This window comes from Pieris napi, chromosome 1 (genome assembly GCF_905475465.1).
Source record: "Pieris napi chromosome 1, ilPieNapi1.2, whole genome shotgun sequence".
In the NCBI taxonomy this organism is placed as follows: domain Eukaryota; kingdom Metazoa; phylum Arthropoda; class Insecta; order Lepidoptera; family Pieridae; genus Pieris; species Pieris napi.
The window spans coordinates 13,422,826-13,441,058 of NC_062234.1; the positions used below are offsets into that span (position 1 = coordinate 13,422,826).

The 18,233-nt window shown below is 33.7% G+C and overlaps 1 protein-coding gene across 1 annotated transcript; it reads left to right on the top strand.

Annotated features, from left to right (window-relative positions):
* Positions 1-432: 432 nt before the first annotated feature.
* On the top strand, positions 433-17,207 carry LOC125053012. The gene is made up of 20 exons (XM_047654174.1): positions 433-610; positions 874-1,044; positions 1,337-1,578; positions 2,071-2,185; positions 2,898-2,956; positions 3,379-3,503; positions 3,968-4,097; positions 4,584-4,699; positions 5,080-5,227; positions 6,609-6,743; positions 7,692-7,817; positions 8,072-8,159; positions 12,475-12,602; positions 13,018-13,238; positions 13,815-13,892; positions 14,163-14,197; positions 14,270-14,340; positions 14,685-14,833; positions 15,317-15,428; positions 15,753-17,207. Exons 1-20 carry the CDS (start codon positions 466-468, stop codon positions 15,819-15,821), a joined length of 2,463 nt encoding a protein of 820 aa, XP_047510130.1. The 5' UTR covers positions 433-465; the 3' UTR covers positions 15,822-17,207.
* The last annotated feature ends 1,026 nt before the right edge of the window (positions 17,208-18,233 follow it).

Below are 18,233 nucleotides of genomic sequence, written 5' to 3' on the forward strand. Positions count from 1 at the left end.
AAAAAATCCAGGAACAAGAGGATGTGGAGGAAGGATGTTGCCCGCTTTCGCCTGCCCTGAAGTCCCCAGAAGCTGACGTCAAAAGGTTCTCAGTTCACTCAACGATGTGACACTTTGTTAGCGCAATTAAGGTTACTATTTTGTAGTCCCATTTATAGGTGTCGCTACAAAGAAATACTAAATAGGAAGTAAATTAGTTAATTTTAAATTACTATTAAATTTATTTACTAGTCTCACAGTATTAATTCAAGTGAAGATAGAACTATACCGATACATACATCATTAATTTAAAATCGAATGAAATTATTATCGTTGCTAAGCAACAGTTACCATCAAAACAAATGAAAATTAACTGTGTTTTGTTTTTCTCATGATTTATTGTTTTTATTATACGTATTTTTAGAGAATTCAAATTTATGTTATATTTTTTACATATATAATTTTAATCGTGTAATATAAAATAATATGATGTATCTTTTGTTGTTCTTTGTATTTCAAGTCTCGGGGTATAGATTATCCAGCTTATGTAAAACTGGAGAATATTATGATTCAATTGGAATGGATTGTCGATCTTGTAACACCAATGTTTCTCTGGTACCTGCAGATGATGGTATGTATTCTATTTATGTTCCTAAAAATGTGTCTTACTAGTAGTAAGTTAATAAATCTTTTAGGTTATGTATTAGGCGTATTATAAACCTTATTATGAACTTATACGAACTAGAAAGACAATAAGTAGACTTATATTCAATATATCTATAATATATAAAATAAAAGATCGAATCTATTTTTATTTGAAGCCGATTTTTTACTAATCAAATTATAAGAAAAACTATTGAGATAAAATATACACAAATATATTTTATTTCCAAGGTTTTGGTTGCACCTGTGCACCCGACAGCATCCAAAAAAGTGTCAATATGTGTCAGCCATGCAATGCAACAGAATTGATTTCTACCGATGGCACCACTTGTGTGCCTCGAAGGTGCCAAAAATCAGGTGGACGAGTCGTCTGCAGGAAGTGCCCCGCTGATTATATTTCCGGTAGGTCCAACGATTAGTGTAAACTTTAAATAATTCAAACTAAATTAGTTTGTATGCTTATGTGTTTATATATAGTTCCTTCACTCAAAATATCTCACAAACTGTTGTCGCGCTATCTAAAAACTTTTCAGCCGACCTGTTACAATCAAACGAAACGGACATAGTTTCATTTGTTTTTTGAGAAGTTTCTTTATGGCAAATGGCAATTATAGTAATTACAGACATATTGCTCGATAAAAAATCAGAATGAATTAAATGATGAGAAGCTATTATACCAAATAATATGTTACAGTTACACAAAACTTCGACGGGTCGCCAATGAAAGAAGTAACATGCTTTAAGTGCCATCGCGGGTACAAAGCTCACGATAACAAATGTGTTAAGTGCGAGGTCTGTTCATGTGGGAGAAATGAGATGGTCGTTAGTGGAAAATGTCTGCCTAAGAAATATGTTATGGAGAGGCCGAAATATAGTGATAATAAATTACATCCAAATGCTCTCTTGGATATTGTTAAACTGGAGTATTTATGTACGGTTAGTTTAAATTCGTTATAAGCACATGCTGCCCAAGAATTACTCTATATTTATATTCTTTTATCTTAAAAATAAACAACCCTATTTATAAAAGAAATAATTGTTTGATACGCACAGTTTTTTTCACCTGCTCTCTAAGAAAATTGGGGACCCAATTGAGGTAACAGGGTTTCAAACATATGTCTCGTGTACTTTTAAACACTAATCGATGGGTTTTCATAATTGTGATTGGTCGAAAGCTTCTCTAAACAAGTAGTGCCCACGTAAACACACAACACGATACGCCAAGATTTCATTTTATCCAATCACAATTGAACGCAACGCTTCTTTCGTTTTCTAACCACCAAGGTTTCTTGTTTCCAGTTTGAGAAACCTTAAACAAATTTTACAATAGTAAAGTTAAATAAAACGTTTCCGTCATTAAAATAATACAAATTAAAAAAACGATACTACATAACAGACATACATTTTAGAACGTATAATTTTTTTTAGCAAGCGGATATCAGAGCGTGTCACGCTCTAGCAAGGGAGTGTGTCAAATATTTATACCCTACAGATTTGGCAGGACCATGTAGACTTTGGCTTCAGAAAAATGGTACCTATAAGGGTAAATAAAACTTGTATATTAGCAAACTTTAGACTTTATCTCTTATTATAATAAACATTACCTCCACTTTTTTATACTTGTATTGTGAGTGAATCATTTACACATATAGAATAAGTTCTATCTTCCCACCAATCGTAAAGATTGATGTACACTATATAAAAATCCGTTTTGTATTATTAATGTTTTAATTCATCGACCTGTATATTGTTTATTTATACGCTATGCTGTGTCAACTAGTGCGTTAACGGCCTTTAATAATTCTTATTTCAACATGATGGTTTCTTCTTGGGTCACACATGATGTTAGGTTTTCTTAATAAGTAATTTGTTTAAAATTTTTTTTTAAATATAATTACCTACAATTTATTAACATATATATACCTACATTGTTAGATTAAAAAAAGTGTATTATTTGTATCGTTAGCTTTTTATCTTTATATTATTTCCAATTTTATGTATACATGCACTAACGAACATGAGGCTCATCTGATATTAAGTGATACCGCCGCCCATGGACACTCAAGGCCAGAGGGCTCGCGAGTGCGTTGCCGGCCTTTTAAGAATTGGTACGCTCTTTTCTTGAAGGACCCTAAGTCGCATTCGTTCGAAAATACTTCAGTGGGCAGCTGGTACCACATAGTGGTGGTGCTTGGCAAAAACTGCCTTGAAAAACTCACATAATTCAATTGTTTTTACGACTTGTATGTTCATAGGTCTCCCATATCTAGTACACGAGTATCATAAAAAGGAGATTTCTCTACGCCACGGAAAGGTAAGATTTAACGCTTACTTTTAACATTACATTTCCAATACTGTTTCTTATTTACCATTTTTTAGTAACAATCAATTAATACACACCTGCAAATTTAATAGAAAAAAAAGATAATCGAAAAATGAATATCGTAGCGCACTGGACTTATTACGTAATTTCAAAGCCCTGTTCCTAATTCGGGTGAATGACGCATTTGATGAAGCCTATTAAAGTTATGAGTGAAACTTTAGATTAACGATTATTTTCGGTGTGTTTTTAAATCTGAGGATATAATTGATGAATAGGTTAATGTTATTATTACTAATACAGTAAAATATTAAAATAACTTCATTAAATTCATTAAGACATCAAGAATGCCATGATTTTGTTAGTTCACTGCTTATTTTATTCCACCTTTATAACGTATTTCTTATACTTTTCAGAATACATTATTGTTAGGAATGGCGATATATTCTCCCAATGGGGCTCTACAGTTACTTCAAGATGAAACACAAGGAATATTCTCGTGCTTACCACCTATATTAATTAAAGTTGGAGAGCGATATTCGTAAGTTGAGAATGAACAATTAATGTTTTTTTAAATGGCAGACGAGAGAGAGATAAATTTATTCTTAATAAACTGTAATGGTTGTAATTAGATCCCTAACTTTCTTAATAACTGAACTTATCGTGATATGTATCCTTATCATTGTCTACATGTGTTTTAATTGCTTTGTTTTGTTTCATTATTTATGAGTATGTAATTATACATTTATTTATTAATTTACACTTCGTTGCATTACAATATAAAAATGTAACATAATTAAATATAAAGGAGGGCAACTGGCGGCCTTATCGCTTTCGAGCGATCTCTTCCAGGCAACAGGAAATGTAATGAAAGTGGAAATAAATAAATAATTATGTTGTTTTGGTAAATAAAACCCTTCGATATACTCCACGGATAAATTTGTGTTTCTAGCATACAGATATAGTTGATAAGTATTATTATAGTTACTATACTTCCATTTTCAGTGTTGATTGTACGAAAAATATAACGGATCTTAATTCGGATTTTGGAAAATTATTTGAGTTTTTTATACCTGGTGAAAAGTATAAGGCTTTCCCAATCTCCATTCTAAAACCTGATGGTAACTTTGTTCAGGTAGGATAATTATTATTAGCTGTCGTTTTCATGTCTTCTTTAAAATAAGTTTATTGAAGTAATTGATAGCTAGTTCCGAAATTAAATTTTTATGTATTCATAAGTAGATGCATATGTCATTTTTTTCTGTTGTTTTCCTTCACCGTACGAGCAAGTGTGAGATGCGCACATAGATAATTAAAGTTGGTTCGAACCTACACAGCCGGGGATCGAACCTACGACGACAGAGATGAGAGTCGCAAGGCACTAGGCCAACACTGCTATGTGACTGTACATTTCTTATATCTGAAGATTCTAGCCCTATAGCATTAGTTACTGCACAAAATATAATACTGTTAATCTATAGAATACTATAGAAGTCATCTTTATTTGAATAGAAATCTATGAGGTTAAGCAATTACGACTAGAGACAAGAACGCAAATATAAATTAAATCAGTTTATATTTTAATTCACAAATTTACTGTTGTTGTTGTACTTTGTTTCAGAAGGGTTCATGGCCTCGATCAAAATTTAGAAAGATATTTTTGATCGATAAGATTCTTTCTACGACAACAAATATGACAACAATAGTCTACCTAAGAAAACTTCTGATTACTTTTAGGTATTTCATTCTACTACTTATATAGGGAGCTAGTCACGTAATAAGTATTGAACATTCATTTAAAAAAAAAAAAAAATTATTCATTTAAAATTATAAAAAAATGGCTATCTCTCGAGTCCATTGTAGAACATGCTTGTCCAGGACGATAACCAATCCTCTCTATAAAAAAAACGACGATACAAATCGTGTAATGCGACACTAGGAGATGAACAAGGAAGAGATTAAATTCCGATGTGCTTACAATTTTTACAAACAAGCAATATTTAATAGACAACTCATTTAATTTTTCGTTACCCTTTTATCGCTGAAGGCTTTATATGAAAGTATTTCCACTTCTTAAAAATATAAATATAATATTTAATAAAAAATAAACTTTACAGAATAGAAAGAGAATTAAAAGGATCGTTAAAGCTTTATATCAACACTGAAGCACATTTTGCTATGAAATCACCTTTGGTCCAACAAATAACAACGACTCTACTTGTTGATCACGAAATGCCATATGCAAGCGTTTATCGTGGATTAGAAGTAAGAATGCATATTTAATTAATAATTTATTGAAGTTCACCACAACATACATATTGCATGTTACAAAATCTATGACAATTATGGTAAACATAAATGTTACAAAAAATAAAATAATTTTTTTTTGCTAATTGTTAGGAAAAAATTACCAGCGAAAGCGCGGGTTAGCTTTTCTTAAAATTGATTAGGCCATTACTGAATACCTCTGGATAAGTACTGTTTTTTTTTTGTTATTCGCGAAGAAATCGAACAAGACGCATAGAAAATTGTTAACATTTTTTAACACGCAATTGAGCTATGCCGTTATAAATATGTAAAGATTTTTCCCCCTGCATGATAGGACAACGTGAAATAATGTAAAAATAAGTTTAAAAACCAGTGGCGATACAATCTTTTAGGTCTATTTCGTGATCGTTTATTTTGTTTAATAGAGCTGTGACTGTCACACGCCGTCGTTTTTTCTGTGTAAAGCCGGGTCCAGACGAGTGTAACGTGTAATGTAATCCACCGTGTAATGTAACACGAATTCTACGTGTGGACGGCATTACGAGCATTACATGTAACGCTCGCGCGGCGCTCGGGGTTGATCCATCGGCTGTCGGTTTTTCGCGCGAACACAAAGACGCTCGCAGTGCTCGTTTGGACGGCGTTCGTGACGGTTGTGTCGTATGTACGTTCATGATGTGGAATGACGAACAATCGCTTGAACTTATTAGTTTATATCAAGAAAAACCTGTTATTTGGGATCCAAAAAATTTTAATTTTTAGATTGTTAACAAATATTCGAAGTCAGTAGGCGACATCCGGGTAAAGTTTTTATATTGACCGCTTATATGTTGAATTTTAGTTCCACAAGTAAAGAAGATCTTCTTTTATACAAATTATTTTTCCACCATCGACGCTTCCGACTTTTGCGGTCTTCAGTTAGTAAATACATGAAAATAAAAGCCGCACCAGCTATCACGATCTTCCTATTTGGCATGTTCGTAGCAACTGAGTGGAAACAGCTTTTGAAATATTTTCGCGTTCACAATTCGCTTTGAGTTCGTGTCCCGTCCACACTGTTGATGCTAAATTACACGTAATCTTACATTACACGTTACACTCGTCTGGACCCGGCTTAAGGCATTCCGGTTTTCTTTCACCGTACGAGTGTTAATAGCCCACATAAACATATTGGAATATAGACGGGGATCGAACCTTTAATACAAATATGAAATCACATAAAATTATTGTAGACTTTTTAATTAGTAAACGTATTACAGCGTTTACGAACGAAGACGTAATTCTGTGCTTAATTGCTAGTTAGGACTGAATTATGAATAGATCTTTAGATACAATTTAAACGAAGTTTAGTAGACGTTTGCCTTTATTGCTTATACAGATATGGGGAGCTATCGTTAGTTTATTGTTTTGCATCTATGCGATTTTTCAATGGCGTGGCGTTATCCGTAGAGGTGGATTATACATTTCAATAATTCCTTTAATGGCATCGGCTACGGCAGACGGCGTATATTTTGTAAGTATTTTTTTGAAATTTGAACGCAGCTAATTTATTAGAGTTGACCGATGATTTAGGTTTTTTAATGCAATCAGATATAAGTGTCGATATCTGAGGAACTTAAATACTTTTCGTTGATCGAGTACGCTCTGAGTTGAAATAATATACGTAATAGCGACCTATTCGTTTTTACAACAAACTCCTAAGCGAATTATCACTAAATAAATTCAAAGCTGTTTAACGAGAGCAAGTAAATTAATCAATAAAGTTTTTTTTTTAATTTGACGAATATTGTAATGATGCTAATCCTTGGGATTGATTTACTCCAGTTCAATATGACTTATTACAAAGAGCGGCGGAGAGTTCTTCTTGCCCGCTCTACTTGCGAACTGGTAGTAAATGTTTAGAATTAATTGAACTTCTTTTCTGACGTTCATAAGTGTACTTGTTTACCGATATGAATAAATTTAATTTGACTTTAGCTTTGACTTAACATATGTATATTATTTCGGCTTCAATGATAGAACAATTGTCTATGGGAAATAATATAATGAATGGCATAGATGCAATAATGTGAGCCTGCCAAACGTCGATTTTCTATATCTAATATATATATATATATCTAATATATTCCTTCAACGTACGATTTATAATTATTTATAATTAATAGGGCACATATATTTCTTTAAGAATCCCTCCCCCGTATGCGATAATATATTCACAATTGTTTCATTTGCCCCGTACGAACAAGTATCTGCGTAATTCGCCAATGATTTGGTTTTTAGCTAACTACAATACAATTTATAAAGATGATATTTTCCACCTTAACTAAATAAATATAAGGCAATTTGTTGCTAAGCTGGAGGTCGAACTCCCGATTCTGGTTACCTACGAATACCTTATATATTCAACTGTGTTACTAATACTTACAAAAGTGTAAACCACTATTTTCATGTAAATTTTTAGGCAACTTTATTCTCAACACTACACGCATTGGCTGCTGAGACGGGAAACCTTGGAATAATATTACCTCTCTCACAAACAGAAGAAAACATAATTAAAATCGTTTTGTATTCAGTAATTATTTTAAAGGTAATTTATTATTTTTAAACATTAATATATCTACAAATGTTATAAATATGTACTAACACGGGGCAGAGGCATTTCTACGTCTGTTTCATGAATTGTTTACGAGCTCAAAACAATTATTGTTTCTCCGAGAATCAAATCTATGGTAATATAATATAACAACACGTTATCAGCAGGCGACAATACCTTTAACAAGACTTATTTGAAAATAAATAATCAAATAAGTCTTGTTAAACACAAATTTTATATTTCAGTAGAGTTTAAAAGTAGTGTGGATAAACTGGAATCAATGTAGAGTTGATGTATTTTTTATAGACTGGTCACAACATCATTTCTCAATCTCAGGTATGTACATACTAATTAATTAATTACAGTGTTATTTGTTTAAGAATACGCTCATAGGAATAGATCACATTTTAGTTGGGTATTTAAATACCAGGGCCTGAGGGGAAGAGTTTCCCAACAGCCCCGGCGCCAGAGGTAGGGTGAGGCAGTATAGGGGGGCTAGAGTCTACCAAAGCACCGCAAAAAACGAGGGGGTTGTAAAAGCTGCGATAGCAGTGTTTGACCACGACTTAAAAGTTGAACAGTACCCCGAACTTACCACAAACAATATTGTGGTGGTAAAAATTCACACAGGTGCGTGGGAAATGGTAGCCGTCTCTTACTACTTTGAACCTTACCCCAAACCCTTGGTGCCATACCTAGACCAACTAGTTAAAATCAAAGGCAAATTTAAACGCAACTTAATTTTTGGAGGAGATGCAAACGCAAAAAGTGTCTGGTGGGGCAGCTCAGTAATTGATGAAAGGGGAGAAGATATGGCTGCAACACTGGAGCAATTAGAAATGCAAATTTTAAATCAGGGAGACACCCCCACATACTATACCATACGAGCCAATAAACAATATACCAGTTTTATAGACGTAACGGCTTGCACATTAGATATGTTACAAAAAATTGAAAATTGGCAAGTAAATCAAGACTTAATTAGCTCTGACCACAATGCTATTACCTTTACAATTAAACAGAAAATAACAAAGAATAACACAGAATTAAAAACAACAAGGATATATTATACTAAAAAAGCTAACTGGACTAATTTTCTAGAGAAAATCGGTCAGTTACTTTTGGAAAATAGAATAAATCAACAAAACGTAGATAATATAACCGATAAAACAGAGTTAGAAGACATTATAGCAACATATATAAATATTATAACAGAAACCAGTAATGCCTGCATACCTAAAATAAAAAATAAATCACTCCCTACCATACCGTGGTGGACCAAAGAACTGGCAAACCTTAAACGGATAATGGTGACTAAAAAGCGTAGGATTCGATGCGCTGCCGCGGTTCGAAGACAGAAAGTGATAAAAGAATATCTAGAGGCTAAGGATATATATGAGAAAGAAGCAAAAAAAGCACAGATTAATAGTTGGAAAGAGTACTGTGAAAAACAGGATAAAGAAGGAGTCTGGAAGGGGATATATAAAATTATAAATAAAACCACTGAGAGGCATGAAGACCTACCGCTAAATAATCAAGGTAAAACTCTATGTTCAAGGGAGTCGGCTGAGCTACTTGCAGAGGTTTTTTATCCGCGAGATCAAGAGGAGGACGATGATCAGGAACATAAGAAAACAAGACAGCTCGCTGAAACAGTAAATGAACAGGACCATGATGACAACCATGATCCTCCATTTACTATTACTGAACTCAACATGGTGATTGGTAGCTTTGACTGCAAAAAAGCACCTGGATCAGATGGCCTCACTCTCGATATTTGTTCACGAGCTATCCTGCGGGATCCGGGAGTGTTCCTATCAATGGCAAACAAATGTCTAGAACTTGGATACTTCCCGAAACTATGGAAAGTCGCAACAGTAGTGGTTCTCAGGAAACCTGGTAAGGATGACTACACGAGTCCAAAGTCCTATAGACCAATAGGTCTTCTGCCCATGATGGGAAAAATCCTGGAAAAGTTGCTTGTGTCTAGATTAAAGTGGCATGTGATACCCAAACTAAGCCACCGTCAATACGGTTTTATGCCACAAAGGAGCACAGAAGACTCCCTCTACGACCTTATCGGCTATATACGAGACCAACTAAATAAGAAAAAACTGATAACGATAGTTTCCTTGGACATAGAGGGCGCCTTTGACAGTGCTTGGTGGCCAATGATACGGGTTCAGCTGGCTAAACTTGGGGTCCCGATTAACCTGAGAAAGATAATAGATAGCTACCTAAAAGAACGAAAGGTTCAGCTGAAATATGCGGGAGAGGTGGTAAATAGAAATACGTCGAAAGGATGCGTTCAGGGATCCATAGGTGGCCCTATACTCTGGAACCTACTTTTGGATCCATTGCTGCAAGAAATGGAAAAAAAGGGGTACTATTGTCAAGCCTTTGCAGACGACGTCATCATGGTGTTTGTCGGAGAATCAGCATTTGAAATAGAACGAAATGCTAATGCTGCTCTTGCCTATGTAATGGATTGGGGTACCAAAAATAGACTCAGATTTGCTCCACAAAAAACCCAAGCTATGATTATAACTAAAAAAAAAAAATATGACAAACCACATTTGAATATGGGCGGAGTGTCCGTGAAACTATCAGATGAAATAAAAATACTTGGTTTGACTCTCGATGCTAAATTGACCTTTAATAAACATATCTCCAATATATGCAGGAAAGCAACAAATATTTACAAACAATTAGCAAGGGCGGCGAGAATTGGCTGGGGTTTACACCGAGATGTAATTCATATTATTTATACAGCAGTCATCGAGCCGATAATCTTATATGCGGCAGCAGTCTGGGCTCCAGCCACTAAAAAGCTAGGAATTAGGAAGCAATTAAATTCAGTACAACGAAGCTTCGCGCTGAAGCTCTGCAGAGCTTACCGAACCGTATCACTGAATGCCAGCTTGATCCTCGCTGGACTATTGCCCTTAGACCTTAGAATTCAGGAGGCCGCTGTGCTATACGAAGCAAAGAGAGGATTATTTCAGTCTGAATTGGAAGGTGACCTGGAGCAAAGAGTATCGTGGATGAGTATTCCTCACCCCTCCAAAGAACCTGATATCAACTTTATAGCCTATAGAGAACAAGAGCGTCCTAGAACAGATGCACCGGCAGTAAAGATATATACGGACGGAAGTAAAGTAGACGAATTGGTCGGTGCCAGCGTTTCCTTATGGAAAAATGGTGCCGAATTCGAGACTTTTAAATTGAAACTATCTTCATGCTGTTCCGTGTATCAAGCTGAACTGGTGGCTATTCTTAAGGCGACTCAAAGGATCCTTTGTCACCCAGAAACAACCTACGGCGTATATAGTGACTCCCGAAGTGCACTCGAAAGTGTTGCGGGTGGTCGCTCTTTCAATCCCCTTGTAGTTGAAATTCGTAAGAACATAAATAAAGCGCATTTACTCAACAAAATAATTGATATTTTTTGGGTTAAAGCGCATTCGGGCATGGAGGGGAATGAAAGAGCAGACCAACTAGCAAAGGAAGCTGCGCATCTAGAAGAGGCGCCCGTGTACAATAAATTTCCCATATCGCATTTGAAGAACTGTCTACGTGGAAACACGATAGAAAAATGGAATCACAGATATCGAGACGGTGAAACAGCTGCAATAACCAAGTTATTCCTTCCAAATGTCGCTTCGGCCTTTTCGATAATTAAACAAATGAAACCAACGGGATTGATTACTCAGATGTTGACAGGCCACGGTGGCTTCTTGTCGTATCTTCACAGGTTCAGGGTTAGACAAAGTGCTGCCTGTCCTTGTGACGATGCAGCTGAAGAGACAGTGTTGCATGTTCTGACCGACTGTCCCATGTATGGATACGACAGGTATAACGCTGAGCAAGCTATGGGCATGAGGGTAACGGAGACGAGTTTGAAGGGAATAATGCTCAATGTTAGGTTGAGAGGCATCTTTTTGGGATTTGCTGTGAGGGTCATGCAGGGGGTTGTCAAAAGAAATAGGTAGTAGTAGAGTAGTAATATAGTAATAGAAAGTAAACATTCGGGTTACCAATACATTTATGTAAGCTTTTTAACACCTCCGACGACTATATAGTCGGGGAATAATCTGGAAACGTTTTAAAAAAAAAAAAAAAAAAAAAAAAAAAAAAAAAAAAAAAAAAAAAAAAAAAACAGCCCCGGGTCAAAAGAGGGTCCCTCACAATAGAGACATCAAAAAAAATGTTTTAAATTCGGACTAGTAAACACTATTGAACAACTTTTCTTTTGTTATATTTTTTGTTAAATTCTAAAAGAATACTTGTTTCATAATAAATTATTGATTGAAAAACTAGAATGAAAAAAAGAACATTTTATTTAGGCCAGGGTGCTTCCAGTCCTTGTTTGTTGTTTGGTGTGGTTTATTTGGTTTAGTGTGAATTTTGGCGAAGAGACTAAACGCAAACTACTATACGTTTTAGTAACGGCTCTAAATCATACCTTAATTTGTTATGAAATAGTCAGCTTATGAACTAATCAATTCTTCTTCGTGGCTCGAATAGGGACCACGATATAAGTATAAAAACTCTAAAGCGCTGCCCATAGAAACGTCTAGGTAATTCACAATTGCCAAGAAAATATTAAATTTTCTCGTTAAGGTATTATCACCTATTTGTGTTTTTTAAGATTCGCCAACAACTGTAAATAGTGGTCACTGGAGATCGATTTTGCTTGCTAAAGAGTGGACGGAATGGCAGGCCAAACGGAGATCATCACCAATAGATACAGTTATTTGTACTCTTGGAATATTGCAAGTATGTTTATAGTGAATAATTACATAGATAAATTAGATTGTGGTAAATAACGCTTTACGAAATAATATAATAAACGAAGGAGTTTTACATTTGACATTGTGTTAACTAACATTAACTAATATTAACTCCAGTAGCGTACTAATAGTAAATTGTTATTTTACACTGGTGTGGATCAATTTTAAAGTATTTCAGTTTTATTATTAAGTTAAACATTATATTTAAGGTACTACTATGTTAGTAGTACCACGTTTTAATGCTATGATAATTCAATTTTACACATTGTTTTTACTAAATTATTAATTTTAATAAAATTCACACTATGCGAATCATTGTATTTTCTGACTTAGTTTACATTTTAAATTATTTTTTTATTAATCGAATTCATACAAATCAAAACTTCTTATTTTTTTAACAGGTAACAGAGCAGTGGAAATTGTATATTCCTGAAAGTAATGGATATAAATGGGTTATTGCGACTATAGTATGGTGGTTTTCATATACCATAATGTTCTTAATAAATTGGACAAAACATAGATTTCTCGCAAGACCAATGAGTTTATTAAAAGTATGTTCAGGGGCAGAAATATCACTTATAGTATTTCAAGAGGAGTTTTATGCGCATTATGTTCATGGGAGGTAACGGTTTAATATATTTGAAAAATTGCATGGATACTACAGTAAAGGGCTTACTATCTAAGGGTTAACGGCGCTTTTATAAATTCAAATTTTTTTAGTACTGCCTTGTGATTCTGTAACTCACTTTTCGAACTCTCACAGCGGTTTTCGCAGCGGCCGGCGGTCGCGCTCAAATCAGTCGTAAAGCAGTCATTTTACGATTTGGCATTCTGATAAACAATAAACTACAAAATCCCTCCTTATCCCTCATTATCCTCCTGTATTATATAATATATAATATTACTTTATTATTTATGAAGCGCGTTAGTTGACGATCTGCTTCACCAAGAAATTATTTTGTATTCCTTTAAGACATGTATATTAAAGATTCTAATATTTTATAAGAATAAACAAATTGGGACGAGTGCTGTAAGACATTGCCTAATATTATAATTTCAGTCAGTTTAACTAGAAAGTAGTTCAAAAAAATATTTCGCATTTAAGTAAAAAAAATTGATGTAAGCGCATTCCAACCCAAAGGATCATCCGCAAAAATCTAACATAGTTCAAATATCTGAAACATATTTTTTTATATAGAAATGAGGACTGTGACAGTAGTGTGAATTTTCCGGGCCCCCTTGCAACATGTCGGGTCGTGTGTGCATCACAAATAAGGTATCGATAAAATCTAAATAACTAATTATAATAAATTGATCTAACGCTAGTCCCCACACTAGGGAGTGTGTGCTAGATAAGTCTTTCCGTGGTACAGTCTAGCTGAGAGTGCGCTGTGCCTGCGTTAGTTTTTGCAACCTCAGAGTCATGCTAAAACGTGTAGTAGAAGCTAGTCTGTTGAAACGTTATCCACATTGGCTAGCATAATCTCAGAATTCGTAGATTTTCAAAAATCTAAACACACTATTATATACGTTAATTTCTTTTCAGAACTGTGTACAAAAAGCTTGCACACAATGATGACGGTAAATATTAAGTTATTGCGACTTTTATTGAAACAATTATTTTATAATCAGTAACACATAAGTATTTTTCAGATTTATTTCGGCAAGAAAACGAGTCCAACCGTCTACTCTTATCCAAGTTTCTTTCGGCTTTCTTTGAAAGGGTTAGTAATCTGTGGAGAATGATATTATAAAACGTTTATAAGCTAGAAATTGACTCGACGAATTATTGACTTAATACATACACTACTGTTAAGGCATTTTGTCTAAGCCCCGTGGTCTGTTTTTTAATGGCTATATTTGTATGGTAGCGCAATGCACATAGATTATGTATTACATGCCTTTGGCTTACTTGAGAATTAAACATTTATAGCGCAAATGTATTACATTATTAATATAACTCGATGTGATGTGCCTTACAGCAATCGTGGTCAGAGACTATATTGCACAATTATATGTGTAAAAGTAGTTTAAATAATTCTATTATGTATTGACATGTATATTCTAGGCTCTTGATGGTTTAAGTTGGGTGGCGATTGAACGTACAATATTAGAAAGGCTTCTTGATGTAGAGTTAACAAACAGAGAAGGAAGCAATGTGAGCACTTTGCTGTATGACATCAATGACAACACGCCATCTTGTTTGGCTTCAACATGGTAAAGTATAAAAAGAACCTATTTAGCTCGGAGGCCCTAAGTTCGATTCACGTCGAAATAATATTTTTTTCGGCTTCGTCGGCCAGTTTGACGAACTGAAAAGCTGTTTACTTTCTACATAAAAATTATTAAACATCAAAACTTCAGTCAACTTCATTGATACCTACTTAGTTTTTGTTATATATGCATGCACACAATTTATTTTTAAGTTATGTTTATGTAAAAATTGTCTTAGATCATTGGACATTTGAGCTTATGGACCTACAGTTGATCAAAGTTCCGTAACCTAATGGAGTATGGTGTAAACACATCTACACATCATTTCAATAAAATAATTAAACTGGGCCTCTTTTTGTATCTTCCATATTTCCCTTTTGTTTCTGAAATTAAACCTTTGTGTTAGACATTAATACTCTCAATTCATTACCAGCTGTATAGCTCATAGAATAAGAATAGTAAAATAACCGTAAAATTAACTTTCAGGTGGGGTGAAGAATGGACGCTGGCAACATTCGACTGTATGCTATTTGGTTCGATTTTCGTTGGTACTAATAACTTGTTACTTGCAGCTATAACAACAATTCTTATATACCAAGTAGGTTTATTATTAATATATTTGTTTTTATCCAAAAGTATTGTATGTTATAAACATATATCAATGTCTGTTACTCTTGTGAGCGAACTTCGCTAGTAAAGTAAATAAAATACACTTTATTTTTTGAGTCTAAATGGATGAATGTAAAAATATTTTTCATTGTTATTTTTTCTTTATATGGCAGGTGATTTTTTTGTCTAAGAGCTAAGTATTGAGTCTGAACCTTACCTCCACTTCTTTTCTACTTTCGTGTTCTCTCGATGTTTACCTTCACTAACTGTTAAATGCGCAAACAAAAAAAAATGTTTATGTTTATCTTTCCAGATGCTGAAAGAACTGCGACTGTGGTTTGGGTCTAGAAATCTCAAGCAAAAAACTGGCGTCAAAGTCTAATGACGGCCGCTACCTTGACAATTTTAATTTTTGAAATAACTTTTTATATAATACCAATACCACTTGCTGCTTCTACAGATATAGCCGTTGATGTTTCATCATTGAGATTATCATCTCTAGCTAAACCTATTGGTCCATTCTACAATCTTATTACCAACATTTGTGATGTTCTATTAGAAGACTTTTCCAACTCAAGGATTCCAAGATACATGAAAGTACTTAGCAAAAGTCTTAAACATTTGGGGTCTGGATTTCTACTCAAATTACAGATAAAACGATTTCGAAAACAACTTTTGAAGCTGTCTTCATACAATGGCAGAATAATTAGACCAAAAATAAAACAATTCCAAAATCTAATTGCAGAGATAAAACCACTTCGAAACGAATTATTTGTGGCTTTAAATAATATTTTTACTGTTTACCAAGATAACAAAATGGACGATTATATTTATTATTTAAAAAAATTTGGATATAAGAGAAAGGAAAATATTTATGTGAGAACTAGAAGACTTTTTGAAGATGTAATATTTCGTACAATAGAGAAACAAGATGAAAGAGTCAAGGATGATATTAAATTGAAATTTAAATTGGCAGTCATTGAATACATGGAAGGCGAAAATCTAAAACGTATTAATTGAAATTAAATTGATCGTTGATTGGAATGCACACCGTTAAATTAACAAAATACCATAAATATTGGTTTATTGAAAATGTGGACTTATTTTATATTACTGATTTGTCTTAATATTTGTAAAAGTGAAAACAAAACAAAAACAGATAATTTAAAACATTCTTTGAAACAAATTAATCTAAACATCGCAAGATCAAAAGACATCTTTGAATCATTTCTCAAGGAACTCGTAGATTTACTTACAACGCCCGAATTTCAAGCAAAGAAACTAAAAAAATATTGCAAGATTTTATATAAAGAATTAAGATATTCCGAATACCGCATTGCCAGGAAATTTGGCAAACATTTTAAAAGTCTCTGTCGAAAGTATCAAGATGAATTAATCGGAGAACTCGAGTTTTATAGACGAGAGCTTGATAAACCAACAACGCTAAGAGCTGATTTTTTCTCAGCAATTAATGAAGCATTTACTCTTCAACAGAGAGCGCTCTTCACCAATTATTTATATGATTTGAGAGATTTTGGTACTGACGATAAACTAACAATAAATGAAGAAACAAAGAAGCTTATTAACTATATTATTATTGAGAACATTTTAAAGTTAAATTCAAAGGCACAAAACGATATTGCTCAGAAATTAAAAAAGGTTTTAAAGGAATTCAATTCACGGAAGTAAAAAATATTTCTCGTTCTAAACCTACTCTCTTTTCTCTATGACTTATTCGCGAAGTATCAATTGGTATATTATGTGTGCATCCCAAAGCCAGTCACTCCACTTAACAACAACAATGATTATTATTGGCCCATCCTTATAAATTAAAATAAACCTGATGATATCAACAACAGACGAAACCCAATTCCGATGGACCTAGTTCCTATAATTTCTGTGTTAATAAAAAAAAGGGGTTTTGACATCTGAATTTCAAATTACTGTTGAAGTGACGTATCTACTTAGTAAACTTGTGTAACAATAAATAATAATAAATAAATCCTTTATTTGCCATGATAGTGGTACAAAATAAAAAAAATCGAACAACAAGAAAAGTCCGCACAATCAGCCATACATAAACAGGCATGCAAATGTCATAATAAGAAGTCAAGTCATTAATGAGTAATTGTTAAACTTATGTTCTAAATATTCGGTCACGCTATAAAAGCACCTTGACTTTAAAAACTTAATCACCTTCCCCTTGAAAACATTACATGGCAGCGATCTATAATTTCTAGGTAGGTGATTAAATATTCTTACAGCCATGGCGTAACAATTTTTGGAGTATAGCGCGGTGCAACATGCAGGCACCCGCAGCCGTGTTGGATCCCTCGGTATATACAAGCACGTTTCTTTGTAAGTTTTAAATAATTGTGGATGCTTCTTGACAGTCATAACAGCTTCAAAGATATACAAACTTGGTACTGTCAGAATACGCAATAGACGACAGCAGGAGGTACCGGAAGTGGGTATACTTCTGTGGTTGCATTAATTTAAGATAAATTATATGTAAAAAATATTAAATTTAATATAAATTAAAACTAATTTTATTTTTAATAACCATATTTACTTGACCTATGCTTCATAAATAAGAATAAATAAGCTTTCTTTAGAAAATACACTAGGTATATTGCTGTTACTGCTGTTACTTACTGGCTTATTAGTTATTAACTTACTAGAAAATTTAATTTCTAAAAAACTTCTAAGCGCTTATCAACAGGAAATAGAAGAAGAAGAACAAGAAGAAATTGAAGAAAACATGATTGTTGAAGTTGAATATGAAGAGTATGAG

What these genes read in the sequence shown, in the direction of transcription:
- LOC125053012 (XM_047654174.1), top strand. Translation starts at nt 466, where the DNA reads ATGATGTATCTTTTGTTGTTCTTTGTATTTCAAGTCTCGGGGTATAGA. An exon ending in AACTGGAGTATTTATGTACG is followed by an intron (nt 1,579 to 2,070) that starts GTTAGTTTAAAT and finishes AATTTTTTTTAG; the next exon opens with CAAGCGGATATCAGAGCGTG. An exon ending in AAACTTCTGATTACTTTTAG is followed by an intron (nt 4,700 to 5,079) that starts GTATTTCATTCT and finishes TAAACTTTACAG; the next exon opens with AATAGAAAGAGAATTAAAAG.